At 39.9% G+C, this 19,833-nt stretch overlaps 1 protein-coding gene across 1 annotated transcript in view; it reads left to right on the top strand.

Annotated features, from left to right (window-relative positions):
• Window positions 1–19,833, top strand: part of LOC137291626 (KICSTOR complex protein SZT2-like) — a 114,771-nt gene that overhangs the window by 58,973 nt on the left and 35,965 nt on the right. The window contains exons 21-34 of the mRNA XM_067823033.1: window positions 7,620–7,741; window positions 8,183–8,337; window positions 8,604–9,842; window positions 10,148–10,394; window positions 11,338–11,566; window positions 12,411–12,471; window positions 12,657–12,926; window positions 14,303–14,528; window positions 15,006–15,087; window positions 15,434–15,625; window positions 16,273–16,978; window positions 17,499–17,640; window positions 18,185–18,284; window positions 19,528–19,648. Of these exons, the coding sequence (XP_067679134.1) occupies window positions 7,620–7,741; window positions 8,183–8,337; window positions 8,604–9,842; window positions 10,148–10,394; window positions 11,338–11,566; window positions 12,411–12,471; window positions 12,657–12,926; window positions 14,303–14,528; window positions 15,006–15,087; window positions 15,434–15,625; window positions 16,273–16,978; window positions 17,499–17,640; window positions 18,185–18,284; window positions 19,528–19,648 (3,892 nt within the window). The remainder of the gene's footprint in view (window positions 1–7,619; window positions 7,742–8,182; window positions 8,338–8,603; window positions 9,843–10,147; window positions 10,395–11,337; window positions 11,567–12,410; window positions 12,472–12,656; window positions 12,927–14,302; window positions 14,529–15,005; window positions 15,088–15,433; window positions 15,626–16,272; window positions 16,979–17,498; window positions 17,641–18,184; window positions 18,285–19,527; window positions 19,649–19,833) is intronic.

Below are 19,833 nucleotides of genomic sequence, written 5' to 3'. Positions count from 1 at the left end.
GAAAATCAGGATATTTGGGTGACAATTGTATTACAACAAATTAAACAATCAAGTTATGTGAACCATGGATAAAATCTTCCTTGAAACAAATCTTATAACATATGTAAAGCGTTACATTTATGGACAGATATTCAGATAATTGGTTCTTCATGGCTAAATTTTGGTTCTTCTTTGGCACTTGCTGTGCATATATTTGCAGATTTCCCTCAATTTGTTTGCTTCATAGATGTGCTATTGTCATAATGGTGATAGCATTATTTAGTGGTCCTTCATTAGCAATAACATAAATTGTGTCTTGATCATTTGGAAAGAATTTTTGTAGATATGAATTTTTGTAGAGGTGTATTTTGGGGTTGTGTTTGTTGTGGTGGTAATCATTTGTTGATATTTCAACCAAAGTTGGATAGATGGTGGTTTGACATTGGGCTTTTGTTCATGAGGTGTCACTATCCTGATGGCATAGGTGTATTGTAGTTTCTGGAATGTACTTCAGTACATGTAATGAACGGATGTGGAGAAACATCGAATGACCTCTGCTGATGACCTTGCAGAAGACTGTCCTATTTGAGGTGCATTGTGTAGTGGAGAGAGTTTTATCTCATCTATCAAACAAATGTGAGATTCAACTCCTCCAACTGCAAATAGCACCTGCTGACATCAGGACATCATCGAACCAAACTCATCACTCAGGTGAAATGCACGTTGGTATGTATTTCACGGTGAAAGGTATGTCTCCAATATTTCAATATGTAACAGCAGAATGTAAAATAACATAATTTTAGAATTTAAGAATAAATTACTTAGGGGAATGTCAAATTTTGTAAAAAATTTTATCGTCAAAGTCATATGTCTTTTCAGTAGAGTCAAAACAGTAGTCTGTGTAAACATTTGCTCTAGACTGTTGAACGTGATGACCACCGTTTGTTATAATGTATGGACTGCACCAGGAGATACTACATTGAAGTTGAATGGTTGCCCACAATATCGACTACTTGCCTCACTCAAGTCTCATACAGACCCACATGGACTCACAAGGCCCACCTGCACTCACAAGGAGTCACTTGTCCCAGCTGGACTCACAAGGACTCACACATGCACGATATGGACTTACAGGTCCCACATGAACTGATGAGCTCCAATATGAGGATGGATGGCTGCCAATCTGGACTAGCTGACTAGATGGATGTAATGTCATACGTGGACAAATACATTTGATATCTGTGTCTGACATCCTTGTTGTGTTATCTGTTTGTTTTGTCAGAAGTATAAGTAAACATTAAACCAGATTAAACACTTCAAACTGCTTCCTAGCTACCTGCTGTCATGTCATGTATCATTAAGAATACAAGAAAGGGATAGTGTGTGTGTGCGTGTGCGTGTGCGTGTGCGTGTGCGTGTGCGTGTGCGTGTGCGTGCGTGCGTGTGTGTGTTTGTGTGTGTGTTGTGTGTAAGTGCTATGATATCAGTGTTAACACAAGTCTGTGCTGTGATATCAGTGTTAACACAAGACTGTGCTGAGATGTATGTGTTAACACAAGTCTGTGCTAAGGTATGAGGTATCTGATAAAGTATAAGAGTTAACATGAATCTGTTCTAAAGAGTAGGGAGGTAACATAAAACTACATATTGGTGTTACAATAAGTCTAAGGTGTTAGTAGCTGTGTTAGAGTGTGGATGTTTGTGTTACCATGGTGTTACTGACCTACTAATGTCCTCACCGACAGTGGTCAAAGAGAAGGAGTAGTGAAATGGCTTTGTCAACAAGATAGCATAGGATCCTGGGACACCTCTAGGGTTATCTTACATAAGGAACCTGTCTCAACAACTTTGGTCTTAGTCATAGCTTTGCAGTCTCATATTTGAATTGCAGCCTTTGCACTTTTCTGGAATTACAGGTTTTAGTATAACCTTGCATAAGAATGTGAAACTTTAAAAGCCAGAAGGTATGTAAGTGAGGAAATGGTGGCAGAATTGTTAAACAAAGTGGTCACAAACAACAACAAAGTAGGCTGGTCACAAGCATATTGTATGATAGTGTAACAAAGTAGACTGGTCACAAGCTTGTAGCATGATAGTGTAACAAAGTGGACTGGTCACAAGCTTATGACATTACAGTGTAACAAAGTAGACTGGTCACAAGCTTATGACATGACAGTGTAACAAAGTAGACTGGTCACAAGCTTATGTCATGATATTGGAACAAAGTAGACTGGTCACAACCTTATAGTATGATAGTGTAACAAAGTAGACTGGTCACAACCTTACAGCATGATAGTGTAACAAAGTAGACTGGTCACAACCTTATAGCATGATAGTGTAACAAAGTAGACTGGTCACAAACTTATAGCATGATAGTGTAACAAAGTAGACTGGTCACAACCTTATAGTATGATAGTGTAACAAAGTAGACTGGTCACAACCTTACAGCATGATAGTGTAACAAAGTAGACTGGTCACAACCTTATAGTATGATAGTGTAACAAAGTAGGCTGGTCACAACCTTATAGTATGATAGTGTAACAAAGTAGACTGGTCACAAACTTATAGCATGATAGTGTAACAAAGTAGACTGGTCACAACCTTATAGTATGATAGTGTAACAAAGTAGACTGGTCACAAACATATAGCATGATAGTGTAACAAAGTAGACTGGTCACAACCTTACAGCATGATAGTGTAACAAAGTAGGCTGGTCACAACCTTATAGTATGATAGTGTAACAAAGTAGACTGGTCACAACCTTATAGTATGATAGAGTAACAAAGTAGGCTGGTCACAACCTTATAGTGTGATAGTGTAACAAAGTAGGCTGGTCACAACCTTATAGTATGATAGTGTAACAAAGAAGGCTGGTCACAACCTTATAGTATGATAGAGTAACAAAGTAGGCTGGTCACAACCTTATAGTATGATAGTGTAACAAAGTAGGCTGGTCACAACCTTATAGTATGATAGTGTAACAAAGTAGACTGGTCACAACCTTATGACATGACAGTGTAACAAAGTGGACTGGTCACAAGCTTATGACATTACAGTGTAACAAAGTAGACTGGTCACAAGCTTATAGTATGATAGTGTAACAAAGTAGGCTGGTCACAACCTTATAGTATGATAGTGTAACAAAGTAGGCTGGTCACAACCTTATAGTATGATAGAGTAACAAAGTGGACTGGTCACAACCTTATAGTATGATAGTGTAACAAGGTAGGTTGGTCACAAGCTTATAGTATGATAGTGTAACAAAGTAGACTAGTCACAACCTTATAGTATGATAGTGTAACAAAGTAGGCTGGTAAAGTAGGAGGGTGACAAGCTTTTTGTATATTCATGAGGTAAAGTAGGAGGGTGACAAGCCTGTTGTATATTCATGAGGTAAAGTTAAGAAGGGTGACAAGCTTGTTGTATATTCATGAGGTAAAGTAGGAGGGTGACAAGCTTGTTGTATATTCATGAGGTAAAGTAGGAGGGTGACAAGCTTGTTGTATATTCATGAGGTAAAGTAGGAGGTGACAAGCTTGTTGTATATTCATGAGGTAAAGTAGGAGGGTGACAAGCTTGTTGTATATTCATGAGGTAAAGTAGGAGGGTGACAAGCTTGTTGTATATTCATGAGGTAAAGTAGGAGGGTGACAAGCTTGTTGTATATTCATAAGGTAAAGTAGGAGGGTGACAAGCTTGTTGTATATTCATGAGGTAAAGTAGGAGGATGACAAGCTTGTTGTATATTCATAAGGTAAAGTAGGAGGGTGACAAGCTTGTTGTATATTCATGAGGTAAAGTAGGAGGGTGACAAGCTTGTTGTATATTCATGAGGTAAAGTAGGAGGGTGACAAGCTTGTTGTATATTCATGAGGTAAAGTAGGAGGGTGACAAGCTTGTTGTATATTCATGAGGTAAAGTAGGAGGGTGACAAGCTTGTTGTATATTCATAAGGTAAAGTAGGAGGGTGACAAGCTTGTTGTATATTCATAAGGTAAAGTAGGAGGGTGACAAGCTTGTTGTATATTCATGAGGTAAAGTAGGAGGGTGACAAGCTTGTTGTATATTCATGAGGTAAAGTAGGAGGGTGACAAGCTTGTTGTATATTCATGAGGTAAAGTAGGAGGGTGACAAGCTTGTTGTATATTCATGAGGTAAAGTAGGAGGGTGACAAGCTTGTTGTATATTCATGAGGTAAAGTAGGAGGGTGACAAGCTTGTTGTATATTCATGAGGTAAAGTAGGAGGATGACAAGCTTGTTGTATATTCATAAGGTAAAGTAGGAGGGTGACAAGCTTGTTGTATATTCATAAGGTAAAGTAGGAGGGTGACAAGCTTGTTGTATATTCATGAGGTAAAGTAGGAGGGTGACAAGCTTGTTGTATATTCATGAGGTAAAGTAGGAGGGTGACAAGCTTGTTGTATATTCATAAGGTAAAGTAGGAGGGTGACAAGCTTGTTGTATATTCATGAAGTAAAGTAGGAGGGTGACAAGCTTGTTGTATATTCATAAGGTAAAGTAGGAGGGTGACAAGCTTGTTGTATATTCATAAGGTAAAGTAGGAGGGTGACAAGCTTGTTGTATATTCATGAGGTAAAGTAGGAGGGTGACAAGCTTGTTGTATATTCATGAGGTAAAGTAGGAGGGTGACAAGCTTGTTGTATATTCATGAGGTAAAGTAGGAGGGTGACAAGCTTGTTGTATATTCATGAGGTAAAGTAGGAGGGTGACAAGCTTGTTGTATATTCATGAGGTAAAGTAGGAGGGTGACAAGCTTGTTGTATATTCATGAGGTAAAGTAGGAGGGTGACAAGCTTGTTGTATATTCATGAGGTAAAGTAGGAGGGTGACAAGCTTGTTGTATATTCATGAGGTAAAGTAGGAGGGTGACAAGCTTGTTGTATATTCATGAGGTAAAGTAGGAGGGTGACAAGCTTGTTGTATATTCATGAGGTAAAGTAGGAGGGTGACAAGCTTGTTGTATATTCATGAGGTAAAGTAGGAGGGTGACAAGCTTGTTGTATATTCATAAGGTATGTATGATCACAAGGCAACATGCAAGGGTACACATACCAAGATACATGTATGAGCAATCACCATTGGGTGTGAATGGCCTTGTGAGTTGTCAGAAGCAGCCACACCAATAACTACCTATCAAAGAATGCCATGTGTTTTTCTTTAGTCTGATGTTCAAGTTCATATATGAAGGGCCACTTTGTGCATGAATACAATAAAGAAATTTTAACATTTTCTAACCTTATCAGAAATTAAGAAAGTGAATAAATACCAGTATTCAAAAGTTAATAAACTTCAGTTTAAATGACCAACCATCTGTTTTTCAGTGTGTGACTTCATACCTTCATTTATTGTAGGTCCTCTTACAGTAAACTACTTATCACTTTGGGAGACCAGGGATTTGTTGTCTGTTTCAATTAAACTAAAACAGAGTACAGTTTACCTAAGTAAAACTATTGGTCTATTTGAATTAGTTGTAAGTGAAACACCATAGTATAATGCATTTATTGGACAGTGAAACTTTCCTGATCACAAGGCCAGTGCGTCCCAGGTTGTGTCCAATGTCTGTTATCTCTGCATGATATGAGCCCAAGAGATAGGAGGCAGTACAGCTGCCACTTGAGGCTGGCGAGAGGGAGGGAGACTTGGCAAAACCTGATAATGTATGGCCTTGGATGGACTCACATATCTTTATTCAGTGATGTCTCCAAGTCTCTAGACTTCTCAGACACTGACAGTTGAACTAGAATTTATTAAAAAATGTTTTAAATAGAGGCAGGCATAAAGGTACTGTGGGTAAGAACTGGAAAGGATGTTGATATCAAAGTGGATGTATAGTTGGAAGGGGACCAAAAGAAAGTTGCTTCATGAAGAAAGTATTGCATGGAAGATATCTGGATGATGGAGGAAGGTGGAGCACTGAATATGGATTGTATTGGGGGTGCATAGGTGGATGGGGTTGGTATTAAGGGTACGTAGATTAAAGAGGGATTGTATTTAGGGTATCTAGATCAAAGAAGGATTGTATTTAGAGTGTCTAGATGAAAGAAGGATTGTAATCAGGTATCAAGGTGAAGGGGGAGATGGTCTTGAGGTTAGCTAGGTGAAGGAATGCTTGAATGAATGAATGAGTGAGTGAATGAATGAATGAATGAATGAATGAATGAATGAATAAATGAATACTCTTTGTTTCCCCAATGGTTTGGATAGTACATCACATTACATGTCAGTCACAATGGCAGTAGTAACACATGGGTGTCACATTGAGAGCATTTGATAAAGGTATTTAAGTCACAGGCAATCACAGATGTAAAGGCAGGTAATGTCAACACTTCACTGTAAAGAGAAGTCAATCCAACAAATATCTTGATTAAGATATTACCGGTTGTTAGTTTTACAGCACCATTTGTGATCATGTTATGTATTATTCAGTAAATTAGATTGTAATATATGAGATAAATCTTTTAAATGTAGTGGCGATTCTGAGGTAATTTCGAAGGTATCAATCAGCCAGTTTTATCCTGATATGCAGTTTAGAAGATTAGTTGGACAGAAAAGAAAAATCAATGCAATGATACAAAGATATTTCTGGAACACTGCATTTTCAGAATAAGGGTCTGGAAATGTTTTGGGGTTTTGCAGGATTTACATTGAGTGTGGCATGGTTATGGAGGGATTTATGAGTGTAGGTAGGTGAAGGTAGGATTGTAGTAGTGTTTGCAATATTTTAATTTGCCAGTTTCCCATCAGGGACTGCTGACGCCTGCAGACTTTAAAATCTACAGGCCCTGAACGAAATCTGCAGGCCCATTTTGTTAACGTCAAACCAATAAAAACAAAATACACCACACTCAGTCACTGTACGCAGTTTCAAACTGTTTCTACAAAATCAATTAGCAAAGACTATGGTACAGAGAAACTTTATATTTTAGTAAAGATTGGTGTTGCACATGGCACTGAAATACCATTAAGTGGAACTGTAGGTTAATGTAACATGGTGAATCATGGATAACCGGTTCTTTAATATTAATAAAAAAAATATTTGAAAGATATTCAGGTTGAAAAAATAATTGCGAGATAATTCACTAAAGGTCACAAGGGCCTGCAGGTATTAGACACTGCTGGCTCACTGCTGGATTGTAGCGAATTGAGAAAAATGAATTATTAATGTAAACATCAAAAGCAATTTAAAATAGTGGTTAAAAGAGTAGCAGGTACCTTGCAGGTGGTATATGTGTGTTTATGTGTGCATGCATGCATGTGTGTTTATGTGTCAGGAATGTATTATTGTTGTCAGAGCCAAAAAATTGTTGAGATTAGACCTAGGGACATGAGGGCATATACATTTATATATATGGAACTTTGGGCTATGAAATTAATATATTCATTTCAATGAAATTAACGAACAGGACATACACAAAGTATATTTTTTATGTATTGGTATAAACAAGTTCAATATTTGTAAATAAGCATGTGTAACTTGTGAAAAACAAAAATCTCCCATAAAGCACCACCACCCCATTTCAAGATGGACATAATAAGATCTGTTCAAGAAGTCAGCATCATTATCCAAGTGTTTTGACCAAACAAGAGTACATTGCTAAAAATGTTTGCCATGTTTCAGTTCTTCCCAGTGGACTACGAGTGTATCTCCAGTTTGGTCACGTTTGAACATCTCATCTACCAGTGTCGGAACTGTCCCATCCTTCCGTCCCCAGTGCCAGATTCACAGTCCTCTCACTCCTGGTAGGCAAAGTGGACATGACCAATCATGACCCAAATTATTTTGAAATGCATTTGTGTTTAGTTGGTATGTTTGTGGCATAATGGTGCCACTTTCCAAACATTATTCTTTATTTAAACCCAAAAAATCTCCTTTTTTCAGTTACTTGGTGGTTTTATCCAGTTATGTTTCTCATTTTTTTATAATATTTTCTTAATTTCGATGATGTTTATTCCCCAAACTGAAAGATTGTAATTTCTCTTATTGCTTCAATCACTTTAACTTATTTCAAAGTTTTAAAAAAAAATGTGATTTTTCCCCATTATATTGAGGAATGTTTACTGTTGAGTTTTCAAAATAAACTTGAAATACAGAGATAATAGCTTTTTAAACATTTTTGAAAAACAATCAAAGTAATGATAAATGTCTAGACAGATTTAGTTATGGTTTCATCTGGAACACAGTCCACCAAGTCCACGGTTCCGGAAGCAATATGTGCGAGACGACAGCCGTAGACTGGAAACATCCATCTTCAACATCCCCTTCCCCTTCGACCTGCTGGCCCTCCTTCCCAAGTCTCAACAGGCAGAGCTTCTCTTCTCTACATTTATACCTCCAGGTGGGTTACAGGTGTATACATACATGCCTTAAGATCTGCTGATCTTGGTCTTATTTTCACAGAACAATAACTGTTTACAGGACTTGAAATTTTACATGAAAAAAAATGTTTAGTTTCTCATTAGGAGCATATGATTGTTTATTCTTCACATTAAGAGCATGTTGCAGTTTGGGTTTATTCTTCAGATTGAGAGCATTTTGGGGTTTAGTTTTTACACTAAGAGTAAGGTAATATTATTCAGTGGTTGTGTTCTTCTTGCTCTCCAGCAAAGGTAACCTACAATACTGAGGAAGTTCCTATTGATCCCAAAGGCTCCAACAACCAACTATTCGCCATCCTGTTTGAGAGTCTGAAAGGAACAGGGCTTCTCAGTAAGGAGAATGTTCATGACAAAGAAATACCACTCACATCTGAAGACTGTGCAGGGTTTCTGAACCTTCTCAAGTCCAGGAAGAGGGATCCTACCAAAAATCCCCTACCTTTTAACTTCGTCAACAGCACCCATGAAGCAACACCCACACCTGAAGACAAATCCACAACTGATGGCAAAGCTTCAGACCCCAAAGCCGTAAAGGATGCAGAAAAGGTTAATAAGGAAAGTAAAACTCTTGGAACTCCAAAGCAGAAGGATTCGAAGATAAGCAACTTTGAAATAAACTCTCCGTTTTCAAATTCGCCTTTGAACAAGAGTTATGGCACTCCCATTAGACCTTTGGAGAAACAACCATCGGATGAAGAGGCTACTTGCCCAATGTGGAGATGCTTTGCTTCTGCAAAGACAGACACTCACATGTTCCTCACATTTGTTCCAGCAAGCTTTGATGATCTCCTTCTGCTTAACAATATAACAGAGTTTGGTAAGGTTGCTGAAGAGTCTGTACACAAAGGAGAAACAGCTGAACAGGATGATCAAGTTCCTGAGGAGACTCAACCCCCTTCTTCATCCAAGCCTATGACAGATTCTGATGTGGAACAAGATTTGAGAAATGTTGAGGATGAGTCATCAGTTGACCCTGAACTGGAAGATGAAGGTCATACTGTCATTATGGAAGGAGCTGAAGATTTTGATATGCAGAAGGGATCTGCTGAAGTTTCTAGGGAAGCTCCTGAAGGTGGTGAAGTTCAGGAAGACAAACCATCTCAACCACGTCCTCTGCTGCTGCCAATATATGTGTATGATTGCTACCAGCATAATGTTGTTGACTCACTGGTCAACAGATGGGACTTTACGCAATATGAAGACATCTACGAGGACATGTCTTTCGACATGGCTGACTTGGATAATACACAGCTATATGGCAAAATGACAGCAAGTCCTCGAGGTCGGTTACTGTCTTGTGACAATGAGGACAGTGTAAACGAAGAAGAGAGTGACATTAACAGATTGAACTGGAGGTCATCCATGGACCGCAGATCTAATGATAGCATCTGTGAAGGAGGGACTTCGGCCTTCAGACACCATTGTGTGGTCATCTCAGAGACATACTTCAGATGCTTTGTTACTGGTGAGTTTGTTGTCAGCAGCTCTATTGTATCTTTCTTCAACTATTTTTAGTTGAATTAACCATGAGAATGCCTATAACTGTATCATTGAAAAACCACATTTATGGGAGACCGTTTAAGATTTAACATGTGTTGTACTTCACGCCCTTCCTTTACCAACGAAGATGATTCCATCTTCATGATCTTTGAGCTATATTTGAGGTGCACAAAATGTACAGCTATGGGTAATCAGGATGACAGCTTTTTAACATTCTTGTCATGAACGATATTTGTAAGTAATTTTTAACCTCACCATCTACCTGCACAGGTGTGTTTAAGAGTCTGCAGCAGTGCTTCTACGTTGATCAGCGGGATGTCAATGCAGCTATCAACAACATTTGTGAGGAGTCGTGTCCCTTGGAGACAGACATGACCTACTTTCTCCATGCATCTTGCGGTCACTTCCAGCACATAGCTGACAAAGCCCGGAAGGAGAGCGGCACCACCAAAGAGGCAGTCAAACACCCTCGGAAACTGTCTGTTAGGTTCATGGATGTGGTGGAAGACACAGACAGGTGAGGTTTTACTTCTAAGATTTCAGGTTTTATGTAGGAGTATTTAATATCATGTATACTTTAAAGGCTGTAAGAATGGTTTAGTGTTTGGTATTCTTTTCTGTTAACTTCCTTGGTTTTAGAGCATATTGACATGTGTCAGAAAATGTCCAGAAATATGGATCCTTTTGGCATCTGTTCTCAAGCTGATGAGGACAAAAAGTGAACTGCCACAGTGTTGACCTTTGCTAAATTGTTTATGTGTATTTTGTTCATGTTTTACAGTTTGTTTTTGAAATTGTTGCCCTGATTGTTCTTATATGTATGTTTTAAAGAAGTGATTTTGAGATGTTTTCAGTTCGCATAAATGTAAAGTAAAATCATAATCATGTTTGGGCAAGGAAACTTTAAACTTCTTGAACTCAGGACAAACTTGACAGTAATTGTACTTACACTGAAACAGCATTCTCTCACTGTACAAAACAAAAATGTGAAATGACCTGGACAATGATATGAAATGGTCCTTCATCATTCTTGATCAAAGAGTGAGGTTTGTTCCAAATGTTACCTGCTACCAGGGCTTCAGTGATTCACCCACACTTTGATTTGATTTTCTTTTCTGGACCCTTGATTCAGTTCCTCATACAAGCAAACATATCAGATTTCTTTTATCTCTCAGAGCCAGCTTTTTAAGCATAACATCCATGGTCAACTTAGTGATGTCTACTACCAAAAATTCCCATTGGATAATTAGCTCAGCCTCAACCAGTCTCATTTTGACTTATTTCAGCACTTGAAACAGCTCGAGGTGGAGTCTAAATTGCATTTTGGCAGTGTGGAAATAATTCATATAGGTATTGAAATATCAAATGACGCAGTGATAATGGTCTTTGAAAAATTTGAAACTAGGCAGCCCTACCTGTTACCTAGTGTTCTTCTCCAAGTTGACTGTCTGTGATTGCAGTGATGTGGACGTTCTGGACTCAAGGATTCCGGCCGTGCTGCAGCTGCCCAAAGTGTCAACCACACTGACCATTCCTCTGAAAGGAGCTTGTCCTTGTGATATGGTAGATGGTCTGCGTGAACTAGTGAGATCCAAGTTCCTGGGTATCGTACAGAAGTGGTTCCGTCCGGTCCCATCCCACCCTGACTTCTACTTCTACTGCTCAGAAAGCATGTTGCAGGATGTCTCAGTGAGTGCCCCCCTGTCTGACTGTGGTGCTGTGTGCTTGTCTGTACAATTCAGAAGTATTTTCCCGTCACTGCTATTGTGTGATCGAACAATTTTGGGATATGGAAATATTTTGGACAGTGCTTTTTTCTTATTAGTATTTTTCATGCAGCTGTATTTGAGGATAAGTTTTCTAAGATGTATTATCTGATGCTGAGGCATTTGATACAGTGTGTGGAATTACTATCTGATGCTGAGGCATTTGATACAGTGTGTGGAATTACTATCTGATGCTGAGGCATTTGATACAGTGTGTGGAATTACTATCTGATGGTAAGCTGGGTGTGTTTTACTAATATAGAGTCCTAGAGTAGCCACTCTATGACTAACCATCTGATGGTGAGCTTGATGAGTTTGACTGATATAGAAGGTGACTTACCATCTGGAGATAGGCGTGATGTGTTTGACTGAGATGGAGGGTATCCACTCTATGACTTACCATCCGGTGATAGGCGTGCTGTGTTTGACTGAGATGGAGGGTATCCTCTCTATGACTTACCATCTGGTGATAGGCGTGATGTGTTTGACTGAGATGGAGGGTATCCTCTCTATGACTTACCATCCGGTGATAGGCGTGCTGTGTTTGACTGAGATGGAGGGTATCCTCTCTATGACTTACCATCAGGTGATAGGCGTGATGTGTTTGACTGAGATGGAGGGTATCCTCTCAATGACTTACCATCCGGTGATAGGCGTGATGTGTTTGACTGAGATGGAGGGTATCCTCTCTCGGATGCATCATCAGATGGTCATGTTTTCTGACCGAGATTGATGACTGTTTTGACTGAGATTGATGACTGTTACAGCTGGAAGAGAGTCAGGAGGATGGGGAACTGACTGACAGCCAACATGGTGACAACAACACAGGTGGGGCCAGTAGCAGCATGTACTGTGGTGTCAATTTTGTAATGTTCCAACCACTATCCCAAATTTGTTTCTAATTTGCCCCAGCCATAAATAGAGACATAACTAAACATTTTTCTTTGCTTAAATAAATATGCAAATTTACTGCTTAAAGTTTTGTTTTGCTATAAAGAAATGCTTTAATCCAGACGCAAGTCAGACGGAGCATACAGACGATGAATACATTGAAATCCGTCCAGAAGAAAAGATGTTGCGAGATGGTCACATTCAGGAGGATGGATTGTCGGTTTTGTCCAGCATGGGGTCCTCTCACTCATCTGAGTCGGAGCTTGACCTTGACCTGACCACAGAGCAGAAGGAGGAAGAGGAGGATCCACTCTTCATCCACTTCACCTGCTCCATGAAGAACGCTGGCAGCTCACACTTTGTCTCTATCAGGACACTGCCACAATGTCTGGGTATGTACCAGATGATCACTGTCCACTTGTAGTCTTTTTGCAGCATTTTTTAAATCAGCTTGAATGAGTGTAGGACAACTGTCAACTTGGGGAGAACTAAAAGTTAATGTTTGCCAAAAACACTCTTAAGAAATCTGCATTAAGGTCAAAGGAGTTAATGTACAGATACAGTGGAAGTCCTCTAAACTTTTCCCTTCTCAACCTGGGAATGATATTCCATGTGCCGCAAATACAACTGAACAACATGTTGATAGTCATCATATTTTATATTTGTCAATAAAGGTAACATTAGAAAATACAACCCAAGCCTACATGTACATAATTTATGATGTGAAAAGTCAGTATGTTTGGCTTGCTGTTTCTTTGATTTCATGTCAAGAGCATAATCCTTAACCCTACTGTGTTGTTAATATGTTAATATTCTTGACACGTGACGCTTACCAGTTTACCTCACCTACTTATTCTTAATCACTTAAACTGAACCACTTTGTTGTTAATACACGTTCAGCCAATCAACAGGAAAGCCAAGATAGCGGATGAAAGTTTTGTGAGCGATAACTACTGTACAAACTGTCAGTTGGATGGTCCTTTATTGTGCCAAAGTACGGAGTACGCTGACGCCAGATTACAGGGCATGCAAACGATCAGTAATTAACTATCCTCTACCTGTACCAAATTCTAGTGCCGATACAGAGAGCATGCCAGATTGGCAATTTCAGAAATAATAAATGTAAAATACATCACTCAAAGTGATTTGTGTTGAGAAAGGGATTTATTCATAAATGAAATATGAAGTGCAGAATTTACAAAAAGGTTTGAAGAGGGCAGAGAACAGAGTTATGGCCCTTTGGTATGACAAATCTGCTTGCATAGTTGTACAAGTTGGCAAATGGCATCAAGTTATATTTGCATTTTCATCAAGATAATGTAAACCCCTAACAAACTTCTTTACAAGCAACCAAAACATTTTTGCCACCTTAAAACCACTGAACATGTAAGTGTTGAACTGAATCATGTCAAATTCTAATTTTCTAAAGGTTTTCCTCTTGTTTTAACTTACACGGTTCCTATGACCTTTATGATGGGTTTGTATATGTTGGGGGAATTTTGACAGTTGCCGTTAGTAAGACTTGTAACTGTTAATGAACTTTCTTATAGTTGCAGCTTGCAATTTTGCAGCAATAATATTCTGATTATCTTCATTGCCTACAAATTAATTTCGGTGTTTGAATGATTGATATCAAGAACACCTTGTCTGCCATTTATAATGTTTCCATAGAAGTAAGTTGCTGGTGAAGTTGGAGATTCATGGGAGACACCTCTGACAGGGTAATGTGTTGTGTATATTTGCATGTGATGACACCTTCATTTCCCAGTTGACATTTGGACAAAAATTGAAGAGGAAATCGGCATCCTTGACCTTGAAAATATGAGGTTCACCTTTGACATCAACTGCATGACGCTGCCCAGTGAGCTGGATGTCCCTCTGATTGGCAAGCCGTCATACATTCGGATGTTGTCTGGGTCAAGCATTACTCCTTCATCGCCCCACAACGAAAGTGACCCAGAAGACACTGCCTTCTCTGTTGTCTCCTCAGATGGGTAAGTGAGGAAGTGCAAGGCTGTTCTTGGTAGTCAGGGAAAAGGGTGTCTTGGGTGTCTTGAGTTTCTTGGGTTTCTTGTATTGGATAAGCATCACAAGGAAAAGGTCAACCTTCTGATTGACAAATGAGGCATTGTATTTGCCAGGCACAATATCCATGCTTGTAGTCAGAGGCGTGTAACTAAACTCCCTCTATAGATAAATGCTGAAACTGTTGGTTCATTGTTTTCATAGTAGATATTGTCAGTCAGTCTGCTTCTATTCAGTCTATCCCCTGCTGTCTAATTTACAGGTTTGCTGTTGCTGTTCTATGCATACACAGATTAAGAGTATAGAAAATAAAATGCTAAAGATACACCCGATCCTGCACCTGAGACCTTGTTTGGCAACTGAGTCAAGATGATGAAACAAACTAACTCACTTCTTTTACACTACCAAACTAAAATGTCTGATATAGGTATTTAATTTACCTGCAGCTTCAGCAAGCCACTGATGGGGGATCCTATTGGCCATCTACCCAAGGTTCAGCATGGAGCTGTCCTTAAGTGTAAGGAAGAGGTGAGGTTCTGAGTCGACCGTTTGTCTTGTGTCAGTTCTTAAACTCTTCTTCAAGTCTGGCATCATATCCAAACTGTGGAGTTAGACTGTCATGATGTCAGACAGTTTCCTTGACTGCTGTCTTAAAACTGGAATATTATTGATCAGGGGTGGATACAGAGGGGGATTGTGAGAGTGTGCACCCCCCTTCTCTTTCGACAAATATTTTGCTGACGAACATTTCCCCCAACCTTTGGACTTCATGATTTATGTGCAACTTCCTATCTCCCAAATCCAGGATCCGACCCTGTTGATTGTGAAAAAACTAACAGTGTCAGAATGAGTTGTAAACAACTCTGTGCTTCAGATTGAGTGGCTGCTGTCGGATGAGATCACATCGTCTCTGCGGAACCTACATCCCATCAGTGCTGATGCTCTCAAGTTTGTGACGGAGCACATCAAATCATCAGTACAAGCAGGGAAGCCAGCCTGTGTTCATGACAGAGTCGACCTCATGTTTGTCTACGGAGCAGACCAGAGCCTTGGCAGGTTTACAGAGGTCAGCATTTGAACTTTGTAATGAATAAGACTTCTCTAAAGGACCAGTTTTGGGTTGTTTAGGGCTTTGTGTCTTCGTCCATCTTGGTCCTATTGAGTGAATGAGTATAGTTTTTATCCACTTTTAGCAATATTCCAGCAATATAACGACAGGGGACACCTGAAATGGCTTGAGGCATTGTATTGACATGGGGGATTGAACCTGGACCTTTAGCTTGACAAGCAAATGCTTTAACCATGAAGCAACCCCACTGCCCCTGGAACCATTGATCAGGATGGGGTTGAAATTTTAACTCAGCTTGGTTGCTGAGTCTTCCTCTATCATTTGGGCTTTCGAAATAGTGATGTGTGTTTTAGAAAGAGTGTACAATGATCTGGGTTTACTACATTATTAAATAGTTGTGTGGCATTACATTTTGTACAGACAATACACTCAGAATCTATTAGGACTGTGTATTTACAAAGTTTAAAGGAACATAAAAATTGTATTTGTGTGTGTATGCCATTGTGTATCCTGTATTCTCTGTAGTATCCTACACACCAATAACTGCCTCATCATGCATAGGTGCAAATCAATATCAAGCATGATAAATATCCATGTACATATTTTCCAAACATGATAATTTTAATGTCACCTGTGCTCTTCAGGAGTTTGAGAGGATGCACTTACCTGGTTATCACTGGACTAAGGAGGGAGACTATTACTTTGCCATTATCGACCGAGCGCGAGCCATTCAGCTGCGACAGCATGCTCGGGATCTCAAGTCTGCCCTGGCGGAACTGGAGTCTGGAGACATTCCCCCAGGGTGGAAGGACCCAACCTGCCGACTGTTCCCAGCCATTGAGGAGAGAAGCAACAGTCTTCCCAGCGTCCTCCATCCTGTTGACCAGTTAACTGCCAAGTGTGTTGACTCTCCTGATCCCATCACTCCTGAGATAGAAGATTTCAGGCAGAGAAGCTTTTCAGATGCAAAGTTCATGGTCAGGCCTGTTGGAAGTGACCTGGGTTCTGATTCTGTTGATGCCAAATTATCAAAACCTGAAGAGCTCACTCTTCCAGCTATGGTTCCAACATCTCATATATTGGATGTCCCAAAACTTGATAGAGAGCCAGTGGAAAGTGGAGAAGGATCCTTGAAGAAGTCCTCCAGTTTTGCTGGATTTCAGGCAGAAACACAGCATGAAGAGATCCAGCAGACGACAGGGGGTGGTTCAACAGCACGTCCCACCTTGCCACATGTTCGAGGTCGACACTGCTCGGCTCCATCAGGGCAGGGAACTCCACACAGCAGGTCATCAACTCTACCACACACACCCTCTCTGTTCTCTTCCAGGGGAAGCTACACTGAAGATGGTAAGGCTTACCATTAGATTTGACATAGATGGAATATAAGGATTCTTTTCAAACCTTATATCAGTAGAATGTAACATGCATTAAAGTTTTTCTCTGTCCAAATGCTCTTCCTCTTCCTCAGTGTCTGTTTGTATTGTTCCTCCTACTGTTGTCTCTCCCTCAGTGCCTGTTTGTGCTGTTCCTTCTACTGTTGTCTCTCCCTCAGTACCTGTTTGTGCTGTTCCTTCTACTGTTGTCTCTCCCTCAGTACCTGTTTGTGCTGTTCCTTCTACTGTTGTCTCTCCCTCAGATATCAATTTGGAGAGAGTTTCTCAAGCAACCTTTTCCACTGATGAGTGTAAAACTTACAGACCTGTTACAGAATATTGTTGAGTACATTATATTAATTGTTGTTTTCTGTAATGACATTTATCAGACTTTTCCAAGCTCTGAGTTGTTTTGCAAGTTATTGTTCTCATTTGGATACAAGCGGATTGAACGGTGGGCAGTGTTTCTTCATAATGATCATTTGTTCCTGTAGGCTATGATGGGGACTCTAGTGATGGTGACCTTGACGACACAGCCTCCACCAGTGACAGTGTCCCGTCGTTCCCCTCTTTACCTAAGTTCTGGCTCATACTGCAGATCAGCAAGGATCACACGGACATATTCTTTCACACCAGGTCAGATGAATATCTTCTATAAATGCCTCTTGGGTGATGTAATGTGTACTTATCAAACACCATTCAGTTTTGTCTCAGATTTGGCATTATGCTTTCATTGCAAACTTGAACATTTCCATATCTCTGAAGAATTTCATCAGCTTCACCAAGTGAGGCTCAATTCAGCGTCATTTTTAGTTCTTTTTCTCTGGTTTTTTCAGGTTGGCAGTGTTACTGCCATTGTACCATGTTATCTTTTTTGCAGTGTATGGATTGGTGGTTTAGGATAATGTTGTTTGAGGCAAAATCTTGGTTGGCCATTTTTATATATGAATTGTTGTTGAAGCTCTGTTTAGTATAATTTCTTTGTTCTTTAATTTCTGGCATTTTTTTAAAAACAATGTGTCTGATTGCCTACATGTTGAAAGTGTGTGAAGCCTACATGTGCCACATGGCTTCCTTCATGGCATATTGCTAAAAGAAAGATTAAACCTTACATACTTGCTGCCTTTCCTATTTTTGCTGTCGTGTTTGTAGTTATTTAAACATGTCATTGTGGCATCAGGGAGACGGGACATGAAGACGGAGAAGAGACTGTACACTACCAGTCCCTCCTGGAACTGGTCAACAAGTCCATCAATAGGATCTCCAAGAAAGTCAACCAGGTCAGTGACCAGCAGCACACTCACATGAAAACCAGTTCAATAATCAGATGTTTTTAGGATTATCAAAGGTACATATGGCCCCGTTTCACAAAACTCTCAAAAGCATAACTCTCATCTTTTATTTTTGCTCATAGCATTCATACCTCCCATGTTACAGTGTAGGAAGTACAAATGCTTCGAGGATAGTTATGAGTCTTAGGCATACAAGACTTTTGTGAAATAACCCCTGATGTGTTTGAGAACATATTCTTTTAGGGAAAGGGACTAAGGCATATAGGCATATAAGGCCTCAGTAGGGACCTTCTCATAACTTTGATTATCTGTAGTCAAAGTAAAGTAACTGACAAAAACAGACAGGGATTAGGAAATAAAAGGTTTGACTGTTTGTTAGTTTTGTTTCATCTAGTCATATTTTGGACAGCAGGTAAGTGAAAAAAAACCCAAGCCAACATACCTTGTTAATCTGGTCTAATTGAAGACAAAAAGAGTGAGTTAAAGGCTATGAGTAACAATATCCCAGTTTAGTCTGGTCCTTGTGTTGGCAGCATAAGGGATATGATTGTTACATATTACTGTGTCTCTATTCAGCCTGGTACAAGGGAGGTCAATAGACGTAACTGTATTGGGTAGCAATTGTCTGTGAGCTTGGTCCAAGATTTGGCTATAAAAAGGAGGTAACTGATTCAAGTCATTAAGTGTGGATAGCTGTTCTAATTGTTGAAAGACATGGTTTGGGTAACAGTAACATGCAATACATTGAGAGTCAAAGCGAGGTAATTTTAATGAGTATTATCGTCTGCAGCAACATTACAGGGAAGGGAGGTAACTGTGGTGATAATCTGTGCCTGCAGCAACATTACAGGGAAGGGAAGTAACTGTGGTGATTATCTGTGCCTGCAGCAACATTACAGGGAAGGGAGGTAACTGTGGTGATTATCTGTGCCTGCAGCAACATTACAGGGAAGGGAGGTAACTGTGGTGATAATCTGTGCCTGCCGCAACATTACAGGGAAGGGAGGTAACTGTGGTGATTATCTGTGCCTGCAGCAAAGTTACAGGGAAGGGAGGTAACTGTGGTGATAATCTGTGCCTGCAGCAACATTACAGGGAAGGGAGGTAACTGTGGTGATTATCTGTGCCTGCAGCAACATTACAGCAACGGGAGGTAACTGTAATGAGTATCTGTGTCAGCAGCAAAATTACAGGGAAGGGCAGTCACTGTTATGAATATCTGTGTCTGCAGCAACTGCTCCTGGAGGACTTGAATGACACCCACATGTGTAACAACCTGCTGGTTCCTGAAGCAGACGAAGACATTTCTTGGGCAGACAAGAGAACTCTGTCAGGACGGTCGGCTCCAGACAGTGAGTACAGGTGTAGGAGATACGTGACACACGATGAATGACAAAATGTGTACATGTTTTGATATGGAGACAGAGATGTTTATAAGTTCATTTGAGAGGTGTGGGTGGCTTCTGGACCTACAGTTTGAGTTGTGTCCCTTTGCATTGCCATAATCAATCCCTAGTGATGGATTCATGTTTGCTGA

The sequence above is a fragment of the Haliotis asinina genome, chromosome 7 (assembly GCF_037392515.1).
Source record: "Haliotis asinina isolate JCU_RB_2024 chromosome 7, JCU_Hal_asi_v2, whole genome shotgun sequence".
Taxonomy (NCBI): domain Eukaryota; kingdom Metazoa; phylum Mollusca; class Gastropoda; order Lepetellida; family Haliotidae; genus Haliotis; species Haliotis asinina.
The sequence above is the reverse complement of the archived record's forward strand: the minus strand, read 5'-3'. Positions and strand labels throughout refer to the sequence as shown.